Here is a 21,639-nt window from a genome sequence, read left to right as displayed (position 1 = left end):
TAGTATTGCTTATTAAGCATTTGGTATGCACCCTTTTTGCTTATCAGAGTTAGACTGAAGTCATTTATGCTACGAAAACAAATCATTAAAGTACTTTGAAAATGCCAATTAGTCATTACCTAAATTGTGAGGGAAAACACCTTTGCCTTGTTGAGGACAAGAAGAAAGGTAAATAATTAATTATTGATCCTCGATCGCATATAACTTGGAAAGAAAAATAGATATATCACAAAGATCATAGCTCCACATAGTCCATATGAACTTGGGTCTGATATATCACAAACAATGGAAATGACCATAACTCAACAGTACAAGTAATGTCCAGGGCCTTATTTTAAAGGAAAAGCTACATACCACATGGCTACTAAAATTGGTACAATCTACATTATGGTATACTATGTCAAATTATAGGTATCAAACAAGCCATTGAAGCTAAAACAATAGACTTGAACAGAACTGAGGATGGTATACAACCCTTATCATTGCGGATGAAGAGTCCTTGGTACACTGGTATGTTGATCAAGACAAGTAGCAATTCAAGAATAACCTGCATGATTAACTGGTCTAACACCTTGAACTCAAAATCCAGAACAATCTTTCTGATTTGCCCAATTAAGCTGAAGAGGTTTAGTAATGCCAATGTTGCTATAATGGTAAGCATGATAGTTGGGCTTCCAAAGTCTATGACTTCTTGCCTGTACCTCTTCAACACATCCTCTGTACATACCTTAGTTGTTAGCGCAAATGTTGTTTCAGAGAGGCCTAATTGTCTGCTAATGGTGTCAATGAACCCAAAAAAGAATGAGGTAGTTCTTTGGATCACCCACATTCGTTGCTAATTCCACCAAGCTTTGAGAGTAACCCCACAACTCAAGGCCTCTGCTATGCTGCCAACGTTCCTTGCTACAAAAACATAAGCAAAGGGCAAGAACCATATGCTTTTAACCTGGAAAATGAGGCCATGAAATCAGTATATATAAGCTCTACAATAGGAACGTCATAAGAAAGCACTTTTTACTTGACTTGTTGCTACGTAGTTGCTCACAAATTTCATTTCTCGACTAAACATAAAGTTGTGAATATGGAATTTTTTGTGTTTAATATATAATCCAAGGGCCATTGAAGTATTGAAGGACCACAAAACATATATGATTAAAATTATGTGCGTGATAAGCATGAATTCTTTCTTTAATGACATCTATTATATGCATTAAATTATATAAAATAAGAAAATAAAGATAAAAAGATAAACCTGAGAGAATAAGGAAATGCCATGGAGCAAGCAAAGAGATGGAACAATCACATAATAGAGTGTTGGGAAGGAAATTGGAGCCCATAAAAGATAAATACAATATCCCATCTGAGCACCAAATTTTATCTTTCCCTGCCCATATATGAAAGGGCAATACTTGGAGAAAAATATTTGAAACATGCCCTCAGACCACCTCTTGTGTTGAATAAGAACTGTATCTAAAGTAGTTGGACCAACACCCAAAAATGCCTTTTTATCTGGATTATAATAAAGTGATTTCCAACCCCTACATTGGATAGTCAAGCCAGTTACAATGTCTTCAACTGGGCACCCATAAATCAGCCCCATCTGCAAATATAATTACCATTTTCATTAAAATTTCTACACACAAATGTGATTGTGTGTGTGTGTGTGTGTGTGTGTGAGTGAGAGAGAGAGAGAGACGTTTTTCCCCCATTGAGTGTCCTTCTCAGCACTACAATTAGCAAGAACTTTTGATAATTCTTCCAACTCATTAACAGTTTTATCATTATTCTTCTTGGCTTCTAGATTCAATTCTCCTCTATAATCCTTGGAATACACCTTTCCGCATAGACTCTCTCTTCGATGGAAACATCCAGTGCCACAATACAAGGCTGCACCATATCCACCTATACCAGCAAGCTCAACCTTCATATTTAACCATGAATAATAGTATATCAGTTCACCAAAAGGATCAACATTGGTTTCTCTTCTTGAAAACAAAGGCATAGTCATTGATTACTCACATTGTTAGTAACTGAATAAGAACCTGCATAAATATCATTCTTGGTGATGTTGTTATATTGTTGTGGAAATTGCACGAAAGAGATCTCATGACCTCTCTTTTCGTCCATGAAAAAACACAATATCTCTCGTATTGTGTCTACATCATTTGCATACATGTCACAGTCTAAGTTCAGGATAATTGGGGCATTGCTTATCTTTGAAGACACTCTTATCTGCACATGTGAAATAACCTTAGTCAAAATACTTTGAAAAATAAAATTAGTAACATTATAAAGTGGCCATGGTCATAAAATATACATAATTATTGCATATACTTATAAACTAAACAAACTTTTTTTTTTGTTTGTATGCTTATTTACATTTCACTTTAGCAACATTTATGTAGAAGAGACATTAAAGAACATGTATTAAAAGTAATTGGTGTAATACTCACTTAATGTTATACCACTTAATCAATTTTCATTAGAATATTATTATGAAAGCCTCATGGGTGGATTATATATTCTCTCTAATCTGTATACACTGCACACACATCAAATTTCATGTACATGAAATATTATCATACAATTTAATTCATAAACTCATGTTTGGTATATAATTTTAGAGTTCAAAACCCTAAAATTTAATCACTTTAAAGATAAAATAGTTATTTTGTATAAAAAAAAAAAAAGATGGGAAAAAAGAAAGAAGAAAAAATAGATAAGATAGTTATTGATATTTAATAATCTTAACATCTTGCATGCTTGTAAGGTATAAGAATACAATTTAATCCAACCATGAAATTATAGAAAAACGCCCAATGGAGAGTCATGAAGTGGTGTAACATAAACAAAAGTTATACTATGTTTATCTTCAACTTTACCCATGTATGGAAGTCTAAAGCTTACTAGTGCATTCATAGCTCCAGCTTTGAAGTTGTGAGGGCACTGCGGTCTTTTTTCTCGTGCCATGTATACCAATGTTGGCAATTGTTGTCCATCAATATCCATTGCATTTTTGTCCATTCCATTAATTATAATCTAAAAAAAGGCAAACATTGAACCAATTTTTTTATTTAAAAATTACATGTAATAAATAAATAAATAAAATTGTAAAAGAGTATTCTAAAATATTGGTGGAGATGGTTCATTTGACGAAATAGGATTCGATTATTGCATTAAATAAGAGCATTTAATTGAAGGCATGATAATTGATAAAGCTTTTTTTTTTTTTTTTTTGAGAAGGTGTAATAATACTAACTCAACAAGAAATTAAGTTTTATTATTAAAAAAAAATTGTAAGAATTACCTGCACAATCGATTGGTGATCTTGCTTCGTTACTTTGGAGTTCCATTCTGAAAATCCTTTGTGTTGATCCCTTGTTTCTTTTGGAATTGTGCCCATTTTAACAGCTGAGTTAATTCGGTTTTCCATTTCTTCATATAGATTCTTTAAAAAACATAAAAATAAGATCAATCAAATTTGTCATCAAGAGAAGTTTTGTTATTCTAACTTTGGGGTCATGCAATATGTTAGTTCAATATGCCTCATGCCATGGTTTGATGCCTCATGCCTCATGCTCATGCCATTAAACATCAATGAATTAGGAATTTCCTGACTTTTTTTTTTTTAATGAGTTCTTAAAAATAAATATGAAAATGCACTTTTGGTCCTACATTTTAGGTGAATTCTCATTTTGGTCCCTAATTTTTAGGCACACCTACCTTAGTATAATAAATCAAAAGTTGTTGCTATTTTAATCCTTACTATCATTTGAGTAACGGAAAAAACATACGCGACAAATGAAATACACTATTAATATGTTAAATGGTAATGTGACTAATAAAATAAAATAAAAAATATCACGTCAGCATCAGATTTAAAAATAATAATTTAATAACTTAAAAAAAATTAAAAACACAAAAATACTGAATCTTAGCCAAAAAGGCTGAGAAAGGTATAAAAAATAAAATAAATAAAAACTCTTCATAAAAACAAAATACATAAATTCAGATCATTTCATTTCTCTTAATATTAACACAAACCGTATTCACTACAAAGCACATTAATTCTCATTCGCACCTTACAATTGTCACCCACAACCCCCAAAGATTCCAACTTTGAACACGCAAGTTCATGGTAAAAAACAAAAAAAAAAACTTCACCAAATTATGAACCTCAACATTGCAGCTCCAAGTCCCAACTCACAATTCATCAAAAAAAAAACAAAAAAGTCCCAACTCACAAAAAAGCTTTTGGCTTTCTGCTCTGCTTGCAGCTCCACAGTTGACTAGTTCCAAGACCTGAATTTTTAGCCTCCAAAAACACTTAAATATGCCACCAAGAGACCAGATTTCAGCTTCAATGCACCAAAGGCTTCACTACAAGTACAGATCCTAATTCAAAACCAACCCAGAAGAGAGCTAAACACAATGGGTTCTTTTTCTCTTAATCTCTAACTTCTTCTCACCCCAAACCCGATTCTCTCTCTCTCTTGATGGTTTGATCGGGTGGTGGTGGTGGTGGGTTTTATTGTTTGATTGGTAGTGGCGGTGGTGGCTGGGTATTTTTGGGTTTGGGTTTGAGTGTTTGAGATTGTTTGTTCGGGTTGGATGTATGTTTGGATTGATTTGGTGCTTTGTGGCTTTGGGATTTGATGATTTTGCTAGGGTTTGAAAAAATGGAGGCTTTGAGATTTTTGATTTTTGATTTTTAGCTAAATTTTCTTGGTTTTTTTATCTTGTGTTTGTTTCCCAAGAAAATTTCTGAGTTTATGGGTTGCTGGAATTTGGTTTGTATGCTGGGGAAGAACATGAAGTTCATGTTCTAGGGAAAGAAGAACGTGACGTTCTTACGAAAAAGAACGTGATGTTATTTAATTAATTTGATTAGATTTAAGGTTCAATTTTTAATTTTTGATCTAGGTTTTTTTAAAAATATTATGGATATACATTTTTCAATTTTTAATGTTCATATCAGTATAAAAAATAATAAAAAAATAAAAAACTAACAAAGTACATCGTCTATCATATAAGATATTTCCATTATTAAGATGATGGTAAAGATCAAAATGGAAATAGTTTTCAATTTCTAAAGACTAAGGTAGGTGCTCCTAAAAGTTAGGGATTAAAACAAGAATGGGCCAAAATGTAAAAATGAATATATATTTTTCGATAAAAATAAAACTACATCATTAAAGTAATTAATAGTCAATCATTAACAAAACTTGATAAGAGGGTCAAATTAACAACAATTTAAAGTTGAGCGATTAATTGCAAGTTTTGATAATTAAGGGACTGTTTGGTAGTGTATTTTAAACAACAGTTTTCAATGTTTAAATAATATTATACGTTTTTCACACACACTTTTTACTTACATGTATTTTTAAAAAATACAAATAACATTATTAGAACAATTATACAAAACTGGCCCTAAATAACTAAAATGTCAACAAGACAACAACATTAAAGTTAGAGGAAATAAAAGGTAGTTTAGTCATAAATTTTTAAGGGTTCTATTAATGTATGCCCTTAGGACAATTGTTAATAAACTATTTTAAGAAAGTTTTGACACAAGTATAAATGTTTATAGGGTATGGAGGGCAAGAGCCGGGATTCAAGTCTTCAAGAAGGAATTTCATACACATATACACTTAGATTAGGCTAGAGGAGAATTTCTATTTTGTATATAAAAAAAAAAAATTGATAACAATTTTATGGAAAATATAAAAAAAAAACTGTCAAAAAATTAAACCATAAACCAATATCCTTAAAACATCTATTAACTTTTCTCAAATTTTAAACCCTTTAATTTGATCAAGCTAACCTAACTAAACATACAATTAACTAACCTTCATAGCCAACCATTCTTGGGCATATGTGATATTTTGAACTTCAATTTGTTGGGCAAAGTAAGCACCCGGAGACCTTGGTTTAATATTAAATTTCTTGCAAAAGGGTATCCAGTGCTTAGAGAAATTAGAAGCCTCTATAAGAGAATAGAATGTCAACTCTGACCCACCATCATCAGAAAGATAAACACTCAGCTTCTTAGGTGGATAATTGTATGATATTACTGATAAAATGGTATTGATCACCAAAGTTGGTGGCTCCATCTTAGGGTCTGCCGTGCACACAAAAATGTCGACATTGGGTAACTTCTTTTCGTATCTGTAACATGCAAAGAAAGTGTATATTGACCAACAAAATAACAAAAATTAAAATAGGATTTTACGTAAGAAAATAATTTTTTGAAGATAAATCATTGATTATTTCAAAAGTTTAAACGGTTAAAAAATGAGAAACTTAACCACTAAACCATTATTCTTACATTTTTGGAATTAGAGTAATAATAAATTTCATCTAACAATAATTGAGAATAATGACATACGGACGCAAATTTTTATTTCTTTTTTCCTTTCTCCATTTAAGGATAGAAATTCAGTTACCTACTCTTTTCCATTTAATATTAAATGGAAAAGAGTAGGTAATAACCGAATTGGTATTACATGATTCTTGTTGTATTATGATGAAAAGATTATTTTAAAATTAATGTAAAGTTCATAATATTTTTATAACAAATTTTAGGTGACAAACTGTTATTTATGAATAAAAAAAGTGGTGATCCCATATTATAATAATCAACAACAGGTTACCAACTAAGAATTATTGTGAAAATATAATGGATGAATAATTACTTTTATTAAATATATATTTTTTAATTGAAATTAAATCCTATAGAGATTCTTTATAAACCTTATATTTATAGAGAAATGTTACATTTACAATATTTTCACAACTCTTTCAAAGTAAAGAAGTAGTTAATTGTTAGTGGTTCTAATTCACAATAATAGTTAGTAACAACATATCACTTAGGTCCCATTAAAAATAAAAATAAAAAGCATATCACTTAAGATTTATTGTGAAAATTTTATGTACATAACATTTATTATATTTATATCTTCCAATTTTTTTAAATATTTCCACATCATTTCTTGTAAGTGGTAGAATAAATGATTCAAATTAAGAACACAATTATGATATATTTCTATTAATAACTACTATAATTATCAAATTTGATATTTATAAAAAAAAATAAAATTGAGGGAAAAGATTATATTTTGTGGAACTTTCCCATGCATTATACAAAACCAAAGACATTTGACTTTTTAGTTTACCTCATAATATTTTGCCACAAAAATTTTTAAGACTACATAATTTTACATGTCATTATTCTATTACATTTTTTTTAATTGATCTTAATTTTTTTTTTTCTATATATCAACCATCCATTAAAATCTTACCAAATTATATTTTCTTTAAGAGATGTGTCATGCCATAACATTTTCACAACAAATTATAGATAATAAGTTTGTTATTATTTTTAATTTGAATTTCACAACTGAAATTATTTTTTTGTCCACCCATAACAACCTACCACTCAAGGCCGGCTCAACAACTTTGTAGGCCTTAGGCAAAAATTTTAAGTAGGGCCTATTTATATCTAAATATTAATCAAATAATATATATTGATTTTTTTTATTTAAAGTCTATTTTTCTTGCTTTTTGAGATGCAAAATTACAAATTAAGTTTTCGTATTTAAGTTCCTCTAATATTTTTTTTTAATGGATAATATAGCTAATTCACTTAATCTTTCTTGTGACATAATAGACCTTAAAAAAGATTATATTAATTTTAATTTTAAAAAACTAAGGGCCTGTTTGGTAGGCCAACTTAAACTCATATTTTCACATTTTAAACAATATTACACACTTTTTCACATACTTTTTCATCCACACGTATTTTAAAAAACTACAAAAAATCTCATCTCAAACTATTCTACCAAAAGGGTCCATGATAGCAGAAAAGGGTCCAAGGCAGAATTTTGTATCAATATTTTGTATTAATATTTTCCCAGCCTGTCCTATGACTTAATACCAAGGCCGGCTTGTGCAATGAAGTAAGAAAGGGGCAGAAAAAGGTCCTATCATAGTGAAAACGTGTCCCATCAATCAATTGTGTAGTGAAATAATTTAGGATATGATGAAGCCTTTTTAATGCATTTTATTGACCAATAAAAGTGTTTAAATTTTTTTTAATTAAAATATATAAATAAATATATTATATATAATTTTTTTTTTTTACAAGTCAAGGCCTTCTTTTATTTGGAGGCCTTAGGCGATTGCATCAATTGCATCACCTATTGAGCCGGCCCTACTACCACTTAAGATTTGTTGTAAAAATATTTCAAACATATCATTTCCCTTTTTTTAGATGGTGTGATAAATAACTGATGGTACACTACTTCCTTCAGCTCACGCTTATAAGGCAGAAAGTGGGGAAGTAAGTCTTCGATGTCGGATTCATGAAAAAAAAGCCAAAACCAAGTACAAGTGCAACACTTGCTTGGACAGAAGCTAAAAAGTGTCCCCACAATAAAAGGAAACTTCTTTTTGTGTGGCTTTGTACTCCTAGGGAAACTATTTTTTTGTACTCCCTGGGGAACTTGTCCCACATCGAGAAAATCCTCCCCTCCACTTTCTCACTTATAAGCTTGTGCCAAAGAGAGGAGTGTACCATCAATTATTAAGTGAGAAAGTGGAGGGAGATTTTCTCGATGTGGGACAAGTTCCCCAGGGAGTACAAAAAAATAGTTTCCTTGGGAGTACAAAGCCACACAAAAAGAAGTTTCCTTTTATTGTAGGTACTCAGGATTTTCATCTTGGGTCAAGGGCTTTTTTGCCTTGTAACCTTGTTTGGCTTGACACCTTTGTCCCACATCGAAGAGAACTCCTCCCACTTTCTCACTTGTAAGCTTGCGCCGAAGAGAGGAGGCAAAAAAGCCCTTGACCCGAGAGGTGAAAATCCTGAGTACCTACAAATATATATATATATATATATATATATATATATATATATATATATATATATATAAACACAATTACAATAAATGATTATTAAAAATTATTTGATACTTAGACAACAAAATAAAAATAAAAAAGATAGAAATCACATGTACTTTTTTTTTTTGTTGAGAAATACACACACATATAGAAATCACATATACTTCGTTAAACTTCCAATACACGGATTTCAATTTAAATTTAAATCTTTCTCATCAAATACTTCCACCGAACAGGCAACAGAACCTTTTATATTATATCCAAAAGAATTCTCGTTAAATACTTTCATATAATTTCATCATCTACCATGATGATCGAGAAGTGAACCCAAAAACTTTATATATCTCAACCTTTAGAAATATTGAGCGACTTTGAGAAGCCTAAAAGAGAAAGAGTAGTCCTTTGATTTGGGTTATATTTTAGCAAATAATGAACCAACCACATGAGTAAATCAGTAACACGTTTATCAAAGCGCACTCATATATTTAATGTAGTACCAGCAAATAATCAGAGAAACAATAGGCTGTGTTTCTTTTACTCTGTTTAAACTCACTTTTTCAATTATAAAAACACGGTGTGAGTTGTGTGACCGTGTGAATTGAAAGAGTTTTTCTCTGAGAATAGAAAGTTGTAAACCAGTCAATTTATATAGCTGTGTGCCCTTAACTAGATCAACTACTACGTGAGAGACAGAGACACAGAGAGAGAGCTGTAACCTGTATGAGAGTCTTTCCTTGAAAGGGTGATTGTAAACAACTTTGAAACGACAAGACTGAGTTAGCATCCAGTACAAACCGAAGCATAACTCAGCCATGAACATACCAATCCAAGCCCATCTTCCTTGCTCTCCAACTCTTGGAATGTGTGTCAATCTGTAAACCCATATCAAACATATACCAACAAACACTGTGGAAGCAAACACCTTATATGCACCTCTAAATCTTGCTTCTTTTGTCTCAAACAATGGAAGTGCATCCTTTCCCATATTATCTCTCTGTCAGTGTGTATGTGTGCCTATGTGTGCAAATGAAAAATTCGAGTTAAAATAAGCACGAATATTTTATAGTTGATGACTTGATGCAACAATATTTCTAAGGAAGTAGTAGTTTTAGAATAGAACGTAGAGAGAGTCAGAGACACCCACACAACTTTTATACCACAATTTTGTAATCTGTGGAAACGCTTTTGTACCACATTTTTGTTATCTGTGAAATTGGTGTAGAAGAAATCTTTTAGAATAGATCCAAATCTTTTACTCCGTTTGGCTGCCTAATACCAACGTGAACGTCAATAACGACGCTTCTTCTTTTTTTTTTCTTTTTCTTTTTTTCTTTTTCTTTTAGCAAAGCCGAATAATTCTCTCATCTTAATTTAATAAAAAAATCTGTAAATGCACTTTTAGTCCTTACATTTTAACTTTTACCCATTTTTGTTTTTACATTTTCATTTTACCACTTTTAGTCCTTAAACCAATTAACGCGTGACATTTAAGTTCTTACCGTCACCTACCTAACTAAAAAAGCTAACATGGCTGACAACATATTAAAATAATAATTAAAAAAATCTATTTTGGTATTAAAAAATGCCACATCAGCATCTAAATTTAAAAAAATTAATTTATTAATTTTAACTAAATAAAAAAAATTACAAATAGAATTAAAAACAAAAAAAAAAAACATATGAATGGAGATCTCAGATCCTTAAACAAGAACAATAAAATTAGAAACCCATGAACCCATAAACTCATAAATTTCACATTCAAATTATCAAATTCCTATTCCAAATTCATCTTGATCATGAACACACAAGAACAACAAATCCAGAATATTCAATTCCAAGAACAAAAGAATAAAAACTCAAAATATTCCAAAATTTGTACACAAATTCTTCCACAAAAATCAATTGTACACAAACACCAACCCAGATCTGAATGGTTTTTTTTTTTCTTTTCTTTTTTATGTTCTTATTAGAAGCATATCTGGGTTTGGAACAGATCCAATGGCACCGTTTCTAGATTTGAAGCAGATCGGGGTTTGGGTTAAAAAACTCCCAATACTTTTCTTTGCCGCTTCTTTCATTTAATTTGAGTCAAAACTAAAAATGGCTACTGTTGCTACTTCCATTTCTTCAACGAGCTTATTATCTCCCTACGCTCTCGCTCGCCCAAAAACTCACAACCCTCATCCTCACAAGCCCTCCAATTCCAATTCCAAGATAAAGCAATCGCTACAAAACTCTAACAAGTTTAAGACCCAATCCAATTGCTTCAAGTCCCCGTTGGAGCCGATTGCTTTCTCCCCCGATGGTGAGCCACCACCTACACTCGCCTCCCTCCCAAGGAAGATTTCTCAATCCCTTCTCTCAATCTCTCCTCGTTAGTCAAGCTCGCTGACTCTGCCTTGTCGAAAATCCAGATTGAAATTCCCAATTTGATTAGCAAAGATGAATAAGCAAATTTGGGTTTAATATATATTATTGTTCTTGTTCAAGCACTCTTAATCTCAATTCATGTGGTTTTTTTAAATTCTGTTGTAATTTTTTTATTTAATTAAAATTAATAAATTAATTTTTTTAATTTAAATGCTGGTATAGCATTTTTGAATGCTAAAATAGATTTTTTTTTTTTTTAATTATTATTTCAATGTGTCACCAGCCACGTCAGCTTTTTCAATTAGTTGAGTGATGGTAAGGACTTAAATGTCACGTGTTAATTGGTTTAAGAACTAAAAATAATAAAATAAAAATGTATGGACTAAAATGCAAAAAAAAAAAAAAATGTAAGTACTAAAAACCTTTAAAAAAAAAATTTGTGGGAATGATTTTTTTTAATACTTTTTTTCTTCTTTTGTGTAACAATTGATGGGAGACTTCGGGACCATTAATGATGAACACCACTTACCTCTAATGCTTGAATACACTGAAATCAATACGAGATAAGCACGTGTTCAATCTTTATCGCATATAGCTTACGTACCCATGAATTGACCATTCATAGTTGTGCAACAAATGGGTTCCACAACCTGGTTGTCCTGACTTATATGATCAACTATTTTAAAATTCCAGATAATCTTTGCGATGAAATGACTAGTTTGATAAGAAATTAATTAGAGGAAGATGGCCTAATTTAGTTGGGATAAGATATGTATTCTAAAAGCTTGTGAGGTGACGGGTTTTAAAACATTAAAGGATTTTAATTCAACTTTGTTAGCAAAATAAGGGTGGCGCTTAAAAACTAATCCAAATACTTTGGTTTATAAGATTTTTTAAGGGCCGTAAAGTAATCCTTCTTATGCTAGGCGTAATATTATAGCAGCTCAACACATAATGCAGCAAGGGTTGCGATGACAGGTTGGTAATGGCAAAAAAGAAAATAAAGTGTGGCATGATAAATGGTTTCCAACTCTTACCACCCACATGGCCACAACGTGGTTGTCAAAAGATGTCTTTGGCAAGAATGGTAGATATGTATGTCGGTATACGGCCATTTATTTTTTTTTATACCAAAGTGTATGGCTATTGTTAATGTAGGAATTGCATTCTATCTTTTTTTTCATCGTCTATTGTTTAGACTTTACGTATTTATGCAGAAACGAAACCTTTTATTTAAACTATGAAAGTACGAATTGTTACAATTTTTAATTAAGAATGATCCAATTTTATCTAATATATATATCATTACAGGTTCAGTCATGTTCTATTCATCTACCAACTATTAAGGCATGCCAACCTATATATAATTTTAAAATGGTGCTGTGGAAACTAGAAACTGAACTGTTCATTTAACTGTGAATTGTTACAATTTTTAGGGATGATCCAATTTTCTGATATGTCATAATGCAGGTTCAGTGGTGTTCTCGTTATCTATCATCTCTTTCGTCATTTGTGACATATGTATCAGTAGATCCTTTAATTTAATACTGATATAGTGATATGTCACAATCCAGAACCGAAAAAATCAGAAAGAAAAAATAATCCTGATGTGCCAACACTTCAAGTTTTTTTTTTTTTTTTTAACTCTTTTTTAATAGTCTTTTTTTATTTCTTTACCCAACAAATTTGTAGAATTTCTGGCCAAATAGAACTTATTCTTTTAGAACCATTATTGAATTAAGCAGACAAAACATTTGAGAGAGGGAGCAGAGAAAATGAGGCCTATCAATTGATTTCAATTAATTATTATTGTTCTACAAGAGAACCAAGAAACGAGAAAGATCAATTAAGGCCAGTCCCTTTTGTTTTTATATAAAGGTAGAAGACTTATTAAATCTGACACCTTTTTTTTTTTTTTTAAGAGTTTCAACTTATGGGGTCTATTTTTTATAATAATTCTTTATCATCAGACCAAAACACCAATCAGTTTTTGATGAAGCAGAGATTAAATCTTAAATCTCTTATTTAACCATCAGAAACTTTGTCCGTTGAGCTAACTAGAACCTATATTTAAAATAAAGAGTCTAAATTCAATTAGATTCTAAATTGAAATTCAATTTTGCACAATGTGTCTTGTCTAATTTTTTAATTTTTGTGGCAAATGAATTATTAGGTGCAAAAACTGAAGAGTCTAGATCTAGAGCCAATTAGATTCTAAATCATATACATATAGGATTGAGTTTAAGTTAAACCTTATGTAATTTCATACATAATAGTTACACATTTTTTTAATCCATTGAAAATCAAAGAGATCTAATGGTTAAAAAACGCATCATTAAATGTTTATTACTATTAACATCCACACCTAATTAATTGCATTCTCTCTCTCTCTCTCTCTCTCTCTCTCTCTCTCTCTCTCTCTCTCTCTCTCTCTCTCTCTCTCTCTCTCTCTCTCTCTCTCTCTCTCTCTCCTTATTTATTACTTTTCAAATTCCTCCTCATTAATATATTGCCAAAAAAAAAAAAAAACTAAGGAATTGTACAATTTTTTGTAAACAATCTTGAGGGACTTTGTTGTCGTTACCTTTATGTTTCTTTAATCCTCTCCATTGAAATTATACTTCAGCAGTTCAATTTCCTTTCCCATAAAATGATGTTGTATTTGTGTTGGAAAACAATGACCCCTCATTCATGAACGCAAGTGGATTCATTAAAAAAAAAATTCCAATTTGTATTCATAAATGCTAGTGGATTCATAAACTCTAGCAAAAGTAATTATTAATATTCAATTGCAAACGCCAGAGAGGCAGTAAGTTTTAAATACTAGCTTTCAAAAGAAAAAAGAAGTTGGAAAGAAAGTTTAATTCTTATAAACCTTGAAGTTTGAAACAGTAAGAGCTCGTTTGATAATGTTGTTCTAATAACATTGTTTCTATTTTTTGAAAATACATGTGAGTGAAAAAATGTGTAAAAATACGTGAATGTTGTTTAAACACTGAAAACTGTTGTTTAAAATACACTACCAAACAGCCCATAAGTTTTCATGTTTGTGTTGTTGCCTCAAACACAAGCTTTAGCCTCAACATGGGGCTTCAAACCTTAATTTCTTACACCACATATATTATGTATTTTATGTTCTCTTATTATGAATCACATCCTTAGTAAATTATTATGGACGGCAATTTCAACTCACTAATTTGCAACTTAAGAATATTAAGAATAAGACCATGAGAAAGCAAATTTGCAAATTAATACGGTAAGAATAGGTACTTGTGCAAGGTTAGGGAGAAATTATTTAGGAGAGAGAAATAAAGTAAAAAATGAAATAATATAATATTCTCTCAAATTAATTTAGTTGGCTGATGTGGTTTTTAACCATTAGATCTTTTTGAAATCTATGGTCTAAAAAATGTGTATTTTTTCTAGAGTTACACCTAGTGTAACTTAAACTCATCTCATCTATATATATATATATATAAAATTGTGATTGTTTTTAAATGTACCCATGCATGTGCACATGGTTACACACTAGTAATTGATAATGTATGAACTTTTCATTTAGGTGGCGTGAGCCAATTTAGCTCTCCTAAAGTGAGGCTTCATATTTTACTCTATACTGAAAGTAATTCGGGCAATAATATATGGAGAAGTTTAACAATATATATATATATATATATATATATATATATATATATATATATATATATATATATATTGATACCAAGAAATTATATGATTAAATCTCTTTCTTTTTTTTAGTCAAGGATACAAATTTGGTTTAAAGTTTAAACACAACTTTCTATGTTAGCATTTTTTTCTTTAAAAAAAGAAAAAGAAAAAGACCAGCCTTAAGCAAGTGACGGTCTCTTAAAAGTTATCTACAACTCTAATAGCATGTTTGGATTGAGGGGGAAGGGAGGAAGAGCAAGGGGAGTAGAGTAGAGTTGACCAAAAATTAGGCTAATTTCCATTCAACTCCCCTCTATTCCCCCTCCCTTCCCCTCAATCCATGCTAAATGGACCATAATGCAGCAAGGCTTCTCTTCCATCACCACTCTTATTCAACTTTCAAGCCTCTCTTCCTTCACTCTCTTTCCCACAATAGGATTGACCTAGATTCTCTCGCCGTTTGTACACCACTTCACTTTCCTTTAAAAGATTATCATGAATCATGATATATGATTTAAAACACCTGCCTCTATTTGGTCCACCTTGGTCCATTTGGTCCTATTTGGTCCACTATGTACAGTTTGGTTCTATTTGGTCTGCATTGGTCCTATTCGGTCCATTTTGTTCTATTTCTGTCCACTTCGGTCCTCTTTGGTCCACATTCGTCCTATTCAGTCCATCCTATCTACTTTGGTCCTATTCGATCCACTTCAGTTCTTTTCGGTCTACATTGATCCCATTCGGTCCATTAAATCAACTTTGGTCCACTTTGGTCCTATTCTAATTTTTTTTTTTTAAGAAAAAAGTAGCATAGTTGTTTATCTGCTTAGTCTCAAATATCTTTACTCCAAATTCTGCAATTAGCCATATTCTTTTCAAAATTTCTAAAATAGTGGAAAATAATATTACCTCGGCCCTAGCCTTCAATATTACAAGTCAAATCTAATGCCATATTTTAAAGTAAAAGATACATACCACTTTTTGTTTTTTAATGAAGGAGATACATACCACATGGATACTAAGATCGGTAGAATCTGCATTACAGAAAACAATGTTAAATTATAGGCATCAAACAAGCCAGTGAAGCTAATACAAAAGACTTAAACAAAATTGAGGCAGTTAAGCGACCATTATCGCGGCGGATGAAGAGTGCTTGGTACACTGGTATGTTGATCATGACAAGTAGCAAGTTAAGAATAACTTGCATGATCAATTGTTCTAACGACTTGAACTCCAATTCAAGAGCAATCTTTGTGATTCCCCCAATTAAGCTAAAGAGTTGTAGTAGTGCCAATGATGCTATAATGGTAAACGCGATAGTTGAGCTTCCAAACTCTATTACTTCTTGCTCGTACCTCCTCAGCACATCCTCTGTATGCACCTTAGTGGTGATGGTAAATGTTGTTTTAGATAGGCCTAATTGCCATCTAACGACATCAATGAACCCAAAAAGGTATGAAGTGGTTCTTCGGAACACCCACATTCGTTGTGAGTTCCACCAAGCTATGAGTGTATCTCCACAGCTCAAGGTCTCAGCTATGCCACAAGCATTTCGGGCTACAAAAACATAGGCAATGGGCAAGAACCAGAGGCTTTTAACCTGGAAAGATGAGTCCATGAAATTAGTATAAATAATCTCTATATTGTCAAATAGGAAATGTCAATAGAACTATTCTTTGTTCTGCATGATCTATTGCTATTTAGTTACTCACAAGTTTTAGTTTAGACGAACCAAAAATTTATCAATATGAAAATTTTTGTTTTTAATACACAATCTAAGGGCCATCGAAGGTGCATATCACATATGTATCATTAAATTATGCGCAAGATACGCAAGAATTTTTTTCGTTTATGTCGTCTACTCTGCATTAATCTATTAATAAGAAAAGAAAGATAAAAGTACAAACCTGAGGGAATAAGGAAATGCCATGGAGCAAGCAAAGAGGAGGAACAATCACATAATACAGTGTCGGGATGGAAGTTGGAGCAAACAAAAGGTAGATTGAATATGCCATCTGGGCACCCAATTTTATCTTGCCAAGGCCATATATAAAAGGGCAATACTTGGAGAAAAATATCTGAAACATGCCTTCGGACCACCTCTTGTGTTGAACAAGAGCAGCATCTAAGGTAGTTGGAGCAACACCCAAGAAGGCTTTTCTATTTGGATTATGATGAATTGATTTCCAACCCCTACATTGGATAGCCAAACCAGTTACAACATCTTCAGACGTGCACCCATAAATTAGACCCTTCTGCATTTTGTAATTATCATTTTTAAGGTTAAGAAGTCCACACACAAAAGAGAGAGAGAGAGAGAGAGAGAGAGAGAGAGAGACCTTGTTCCCCCATTGAGTTTCCTTCTCATAGATACAATTAGTAAGAACTTTTGATGCTTCTTCCAATTCATCAATAGTTTTATCTGCATTCTTTTTGGCTTTTATGTCCCATTCACCTTTGTAATCCTTTGAATGCGCTTTTCCACAAAGACTCTCTCTTCGATGGAAACATCCGGTGCCACAGTAGGGGGCTGCACCATATCCATCTAGACCAGCAAACTCAATCTTCATATATAACCAAGAATTATAGCATGTTAGTCCACTAAATAATTTATATATATTTCTCTTCTTGAAAACAAAGGCATAGTCATAGATTACCCACATTACTGGGAACCGAAAAAGAACACCCATAAATGTCATTCTTCATGATGTTGTCATAATTTTGTGGATATTGCACAAAAGAGATCTCATGGCCTCTCTTGTCATCCATGAAAAAGCATAGTGCCTCACGTACTGTGTCTGCATCATTTGCGTACATGTCACAGTCCAAGTTGAGGATGAAGGGGGCATTGCTTATCTCAGATGATACTCTTATCTACACATTTGAAATATTGTCTTCTAAATACTAGCAAACAAAAAATTAGTAGTATTATCAAGCGAAAATGGTCACAAAATACTTACATCACATACTTGCAAACTAATCAAACTTCTCTTCTATATGTTTTATTTTCATTTCACTTCAAAAAAATATATGTTGAAGAGAAAAAAAATAATATATATATATATATATATTTGCATATGCATGTACAAAAGTTGAAATCTTACCAGTGCATTCATAGCCCCAGCTTTAAAGTTATGGGGCCATTGGGGTCTTTTTTCTCGTGCCATGTATACCAGTGTTGGCAATCTTCCTCCATCAATATCCATCACACTTTTATCTCTTCCATCAATTATAATCTATAAATTAAAGGACAAATATTGAATAGAAATAAAAGAAGAATATAATAAGTAAAATCAATTTGTAAAAGAGTGTATTATAAGATTTTGGTGGAGAAGTTATTCAGTTAATGGAATGATTTTGACTCCAGGTAGCTTGTTTGATTTTTTTTTTTTTTTTTTTTTTGGTATAGTAACAAAATTCTATTAACCTTGCAGCTCGAACCTTTTCCCACCCCTAAACATGACTTCCTCAAGGTATTCTTCCCCCTTTTTTACCATGTTTCATGTATCAATTATAATAGAAATAAAAAATTTATTATAAACATAAATTCAAAAATTACCTGCACAATTGACTGGTGATCCTTCTTTGTTACTTTGGAATTCCATTCTAAAAATCCTTTGTGTCGATCCCTTCTTTCTTCTGGAATCTTGCCCATTTCAACAACTGAGTCAATGCGATTCTCCATTTCTTTGTATAGTTCCTTTAAAAGCACATAAAATTATCATCGGTCCATTTTGTCATCAGGAAAATTCAGTTGTTCAAGCTTCGGGATCATGAAATTTGTTAGTTCATGCCTTGTGCCATGGTTTGGGCCTTTGTAGAATGTACATATTGTAGCTCATGCCAGTAAATATTAATGCATTAGGAATTACCCCAATCTATTTTGTAGAAATTTAAATTACTATTTGTGTTTTACATGACCAAATTAAGTGACATACTGATTTAGATGGTTTTTTTTTTTTTTTTTATGCAGTGGGTTTGAGGAGTTTTTCTCAAAACTAATTTCAGGGAAAATTCTATCAAACATGGCATGGACCAACTGAAATAGGTAAATGGATTAAGGGTATTATTGAGTTAATATAATTTGATTAAAATACATTTTAGTTTCTCTAACTTTGGTGTTCTTTTAGTTTTGGTCCCAAAGTTTTAAAATTTGCAATTAATCTATTGAACTTTCAGATTTCTATCACTTTGGTTCCTTGTTTTTATTTTCTTTATATAAGTTTTTTTAGGGTAGTTAGTGGTCAATAGTTAACATAACTTGAAAAGGGGCAAATCAAGAGCAATTTGAAAGTTTAGAGAGGTTAATTGCAACTTTGAAGGACCAAAAAATAATGTCAACACTAAAGTTAGAGGGATTAAAATGTATTTTAGTCATACATGGACTGATGGGTTGGATTACGTTTTGAATTTTTCTTTTTTGAAGCTCCGATTGGGTCAGATTTGAGTTGACAAAATTTTCAACCCGAATAACTAGACCCAATCCACGTTATTTATGGTTTAAAGAATATATATATTACTTTTTTTTAGTTTGCTTTATTTTGAATTCTGAGACTAAGTTTAAAATTTCTTAGTATGATAACTTTGGTATTTTGAGACTTAATTTTGATGAAGCTGCAATTTTAGGCCTAATTGTGTCAATTGCAATCATTTACTGAATGATGAGTTTAAATAGTTGAATGAAGGCCAAAGTATTTTTATTAGGCCCAACAAATTGACCACAACTTAATCCGTACAATTTGTGTTGGGTTGTTTTATAGAGCTACCATAAATTAATGGACTGAATTGGAGATTTCTCAATTTAATGATTGGGTTCGGTTGAAAAATATTTTAAACCCAACCCATACACACCCTACTCTAATTTGATTAAACTAGCAAAACTAAACATATCATAAACTTGCCTTCATAGCCAACCATTCTTGGCCATATGTGATGTCTTGAACATCAATTTGCTGAGCAAAGTAGGCACTCGGGGACCTTGGTTGGATATTGAATTTTTTGCAAAAGGGTATCCAATGCTTAGAGAAACTAGAGGCCTCTAGGAGAGCATAAAATGTCAGCTCCGACGCACCATCATCAGAAAGATAAATGCTCAACTTCTCAGGTGGATAATTGTAGGACATGACTGAAAAAATGGTGTTGATCACCAAAGTTGGTGGCTCCATCTTAGGGTCTGCTGTACAGACGAAAATGTCAACACTCGGTAACTGGTCTTTGTATCTGTAGCATGCAAAGAAAATGTATTTTGAATGGAAAAAAAGAAGAGATTTTACCCAAGAAAATTAAAAATTTGTTCTAAGAAATATGTTAAGGATTTTGATTTTTTTTTTTTTTTTAAGAAAAGGATTTTGATCTAATAACAAGAATATCTCTTCCAATAACACAAGATTCCTGCTGTGTCATTTATTTGACAAAAACTAACATAGTGTAAATAATTGTCAACATTGATCGGACAGTGAAAGACATTTTATTTGACTAACCCACAATTTTATGAAAGACACTTACCACCGCATCAACTCTAATCTCTAATAGCTTAATTCTTACCGTCTAAGCATTTTCAATATACATATTAATAAGGTTTAAACTATTCATTCATGAATTTTTTTCAATAGAAAAAATGTATAATTTTTTCACACATTATGTAATAATCTATTGATCAAAACCAAAATTTGAAATCAAAATATTTCTCGGCAAATACTTCTATCCAGAAGAACCTTTATATTTAAGATGTATTTAGTGAAATATATGGTTGGACTATACAAATATTGTCACCATATCCTATCATCCTAATATCATAATATCATAAATTTCATATATTTTGAGTCTTTGACCTCTTTTTTTTTTTACCCATCATTTTTCTTTAGAAGATATCACATGATACCAACTAATAGAGTGCCTCTCTCATATTTGAAGAACTCTGTACAGTGTAGCATCCACATGATGCTTCATAAAATAATTTTTCGTCACTGCTATATCTAAAATTTTACAGCCAAACCCTCATACTATATTCGAGAGAGAGAGAGAGAGAGAGGGTTCTAACCTGTATGAGAGTCTTTCCTTGAAAGGGTAATGGTAAACAACCTTAAAACGACAAGACTGAGTGAGTATCCAGTACAAACCGAAGCATAGCTCAGCCATGAACATACCAATCCAAGCCCATCTCCCTTGCTCTCCAGCTCTTGGCATATGTGTCAATCTGTAAACAAATATCAAACATATTCCCACAAAGACTGTGAAAGCCAACACCTTATATGCACCTACAAATCTTGCTTCTTTTGTCTCAAACAATGGAAGTGCATCTTCTTCACCACCTTCCTTTCCCATATGATCTCCGTCTGTGTGCTAACACTAAAACAATATTGCAGAGTGGATGCAACAATTAATGTCAAATATTCGTGTGGTTACTGGTATTTACAGCAATTATTAAAGACATTATATTTGTGATATTTCCCATAGCAATTATTGCAGACAGTTACTTCTTCCATTGACTTGTGACTCGGGACAAGGCGTCAAGGCATAATAAGTAGATGTACTACCATTTGAGTTACACCAAGTGAACATACCATTTGGTTTTATTAGAAGAATGAAATATTTCAATACCACGTATCAATAGTAAGATACCCTTTTAAAAAATATCACTATATATAAACTTTTATATATTTGTATATTTATAAATTAATATATTTAATCAAGACCCAA

General features: G+C 31.7%; 2 protein-coding genes across 2 annotated transcripts; both read right to left on the bottom strand.

The window, feature by feature from the left end:
* Positions 1-248: 248 nt before the first annotated feature.
* LOC142639110 (cellulose synthase-like protein E6) lies at positions 249-10,001 on the bottom strand. Its single transcript, XM_075813208.1, has 8 exons — positions 9,618-10,001; positions 5,850-6,168; positions 3,308-3,448; positions 2,908-3,039; positions 2,020-2,232; positions 1,697-1,921; positions 1,253-1,600; positions 249-946 (listed from the first exon to the last, which is right to left on the bottom strand). The coding sequence occupies exons 1-8, from the start codon at positions 9,884-9,886 to the stop codon at positions 836-838; spliced, it is 1,758 nt and encodes a 585-aa protein (XP_075669323.1). The 5' UTR covers positions 9,887-10,001; the 3' UTR covers positions 249-835.
* A 5,951-nt stretch (positions 10,002-15,952) lies between these two features.
* On the bottom strand, positions 15,953-21,383 carry LOC142638426 (cellulose synthase-like protein E6). Its single transcript, XM_075812466.1, has 8 exons — positions 20,981-21,383; positions 19,842-20,160; positions 18,500-18,640; positions 18,045-18,176; positions 17,602-17,814; positions 17,280-17,504; positions 16,848-17,195; positions 15,953-16,540 (listed from the first exon to the last, which is right to left on the bottom strand). The coding sequence occupies exons 1-8, from the start codon at positions 21,262-21,264 to the stop codon at positions 15,995-15,997; spliced, it is 2,208 nt and encodes a 735-aa protein (XP_075668581.1). The 5' UTR covers positions 21,265-21,383; the 3' UTR covers positions 15,953-15,994.
* Positions 21,384-21,639: the final 256 nt, after the last annotated feature.

Source organism: Castanea sativa, chromosome 6 (assembly GCF_040712315.1).
Source record: "Castanea sativa cultivar Marrone di Chiusa Pesio chromosome 6, ASM4071231v1".
In the NCBI taxonomy this organism is placed as follows: domain Eukaryota; kingdom Viridiplantae; phylum Streptophyta; class Magnoliopsida; order Fagales; family Fagaceae; genus Castanea; species Castanea sativa.
Note: the sequence above shows the minus strand (reverse complement) of the source record. Positions and strands in the feature narration are given on the sequence as shown.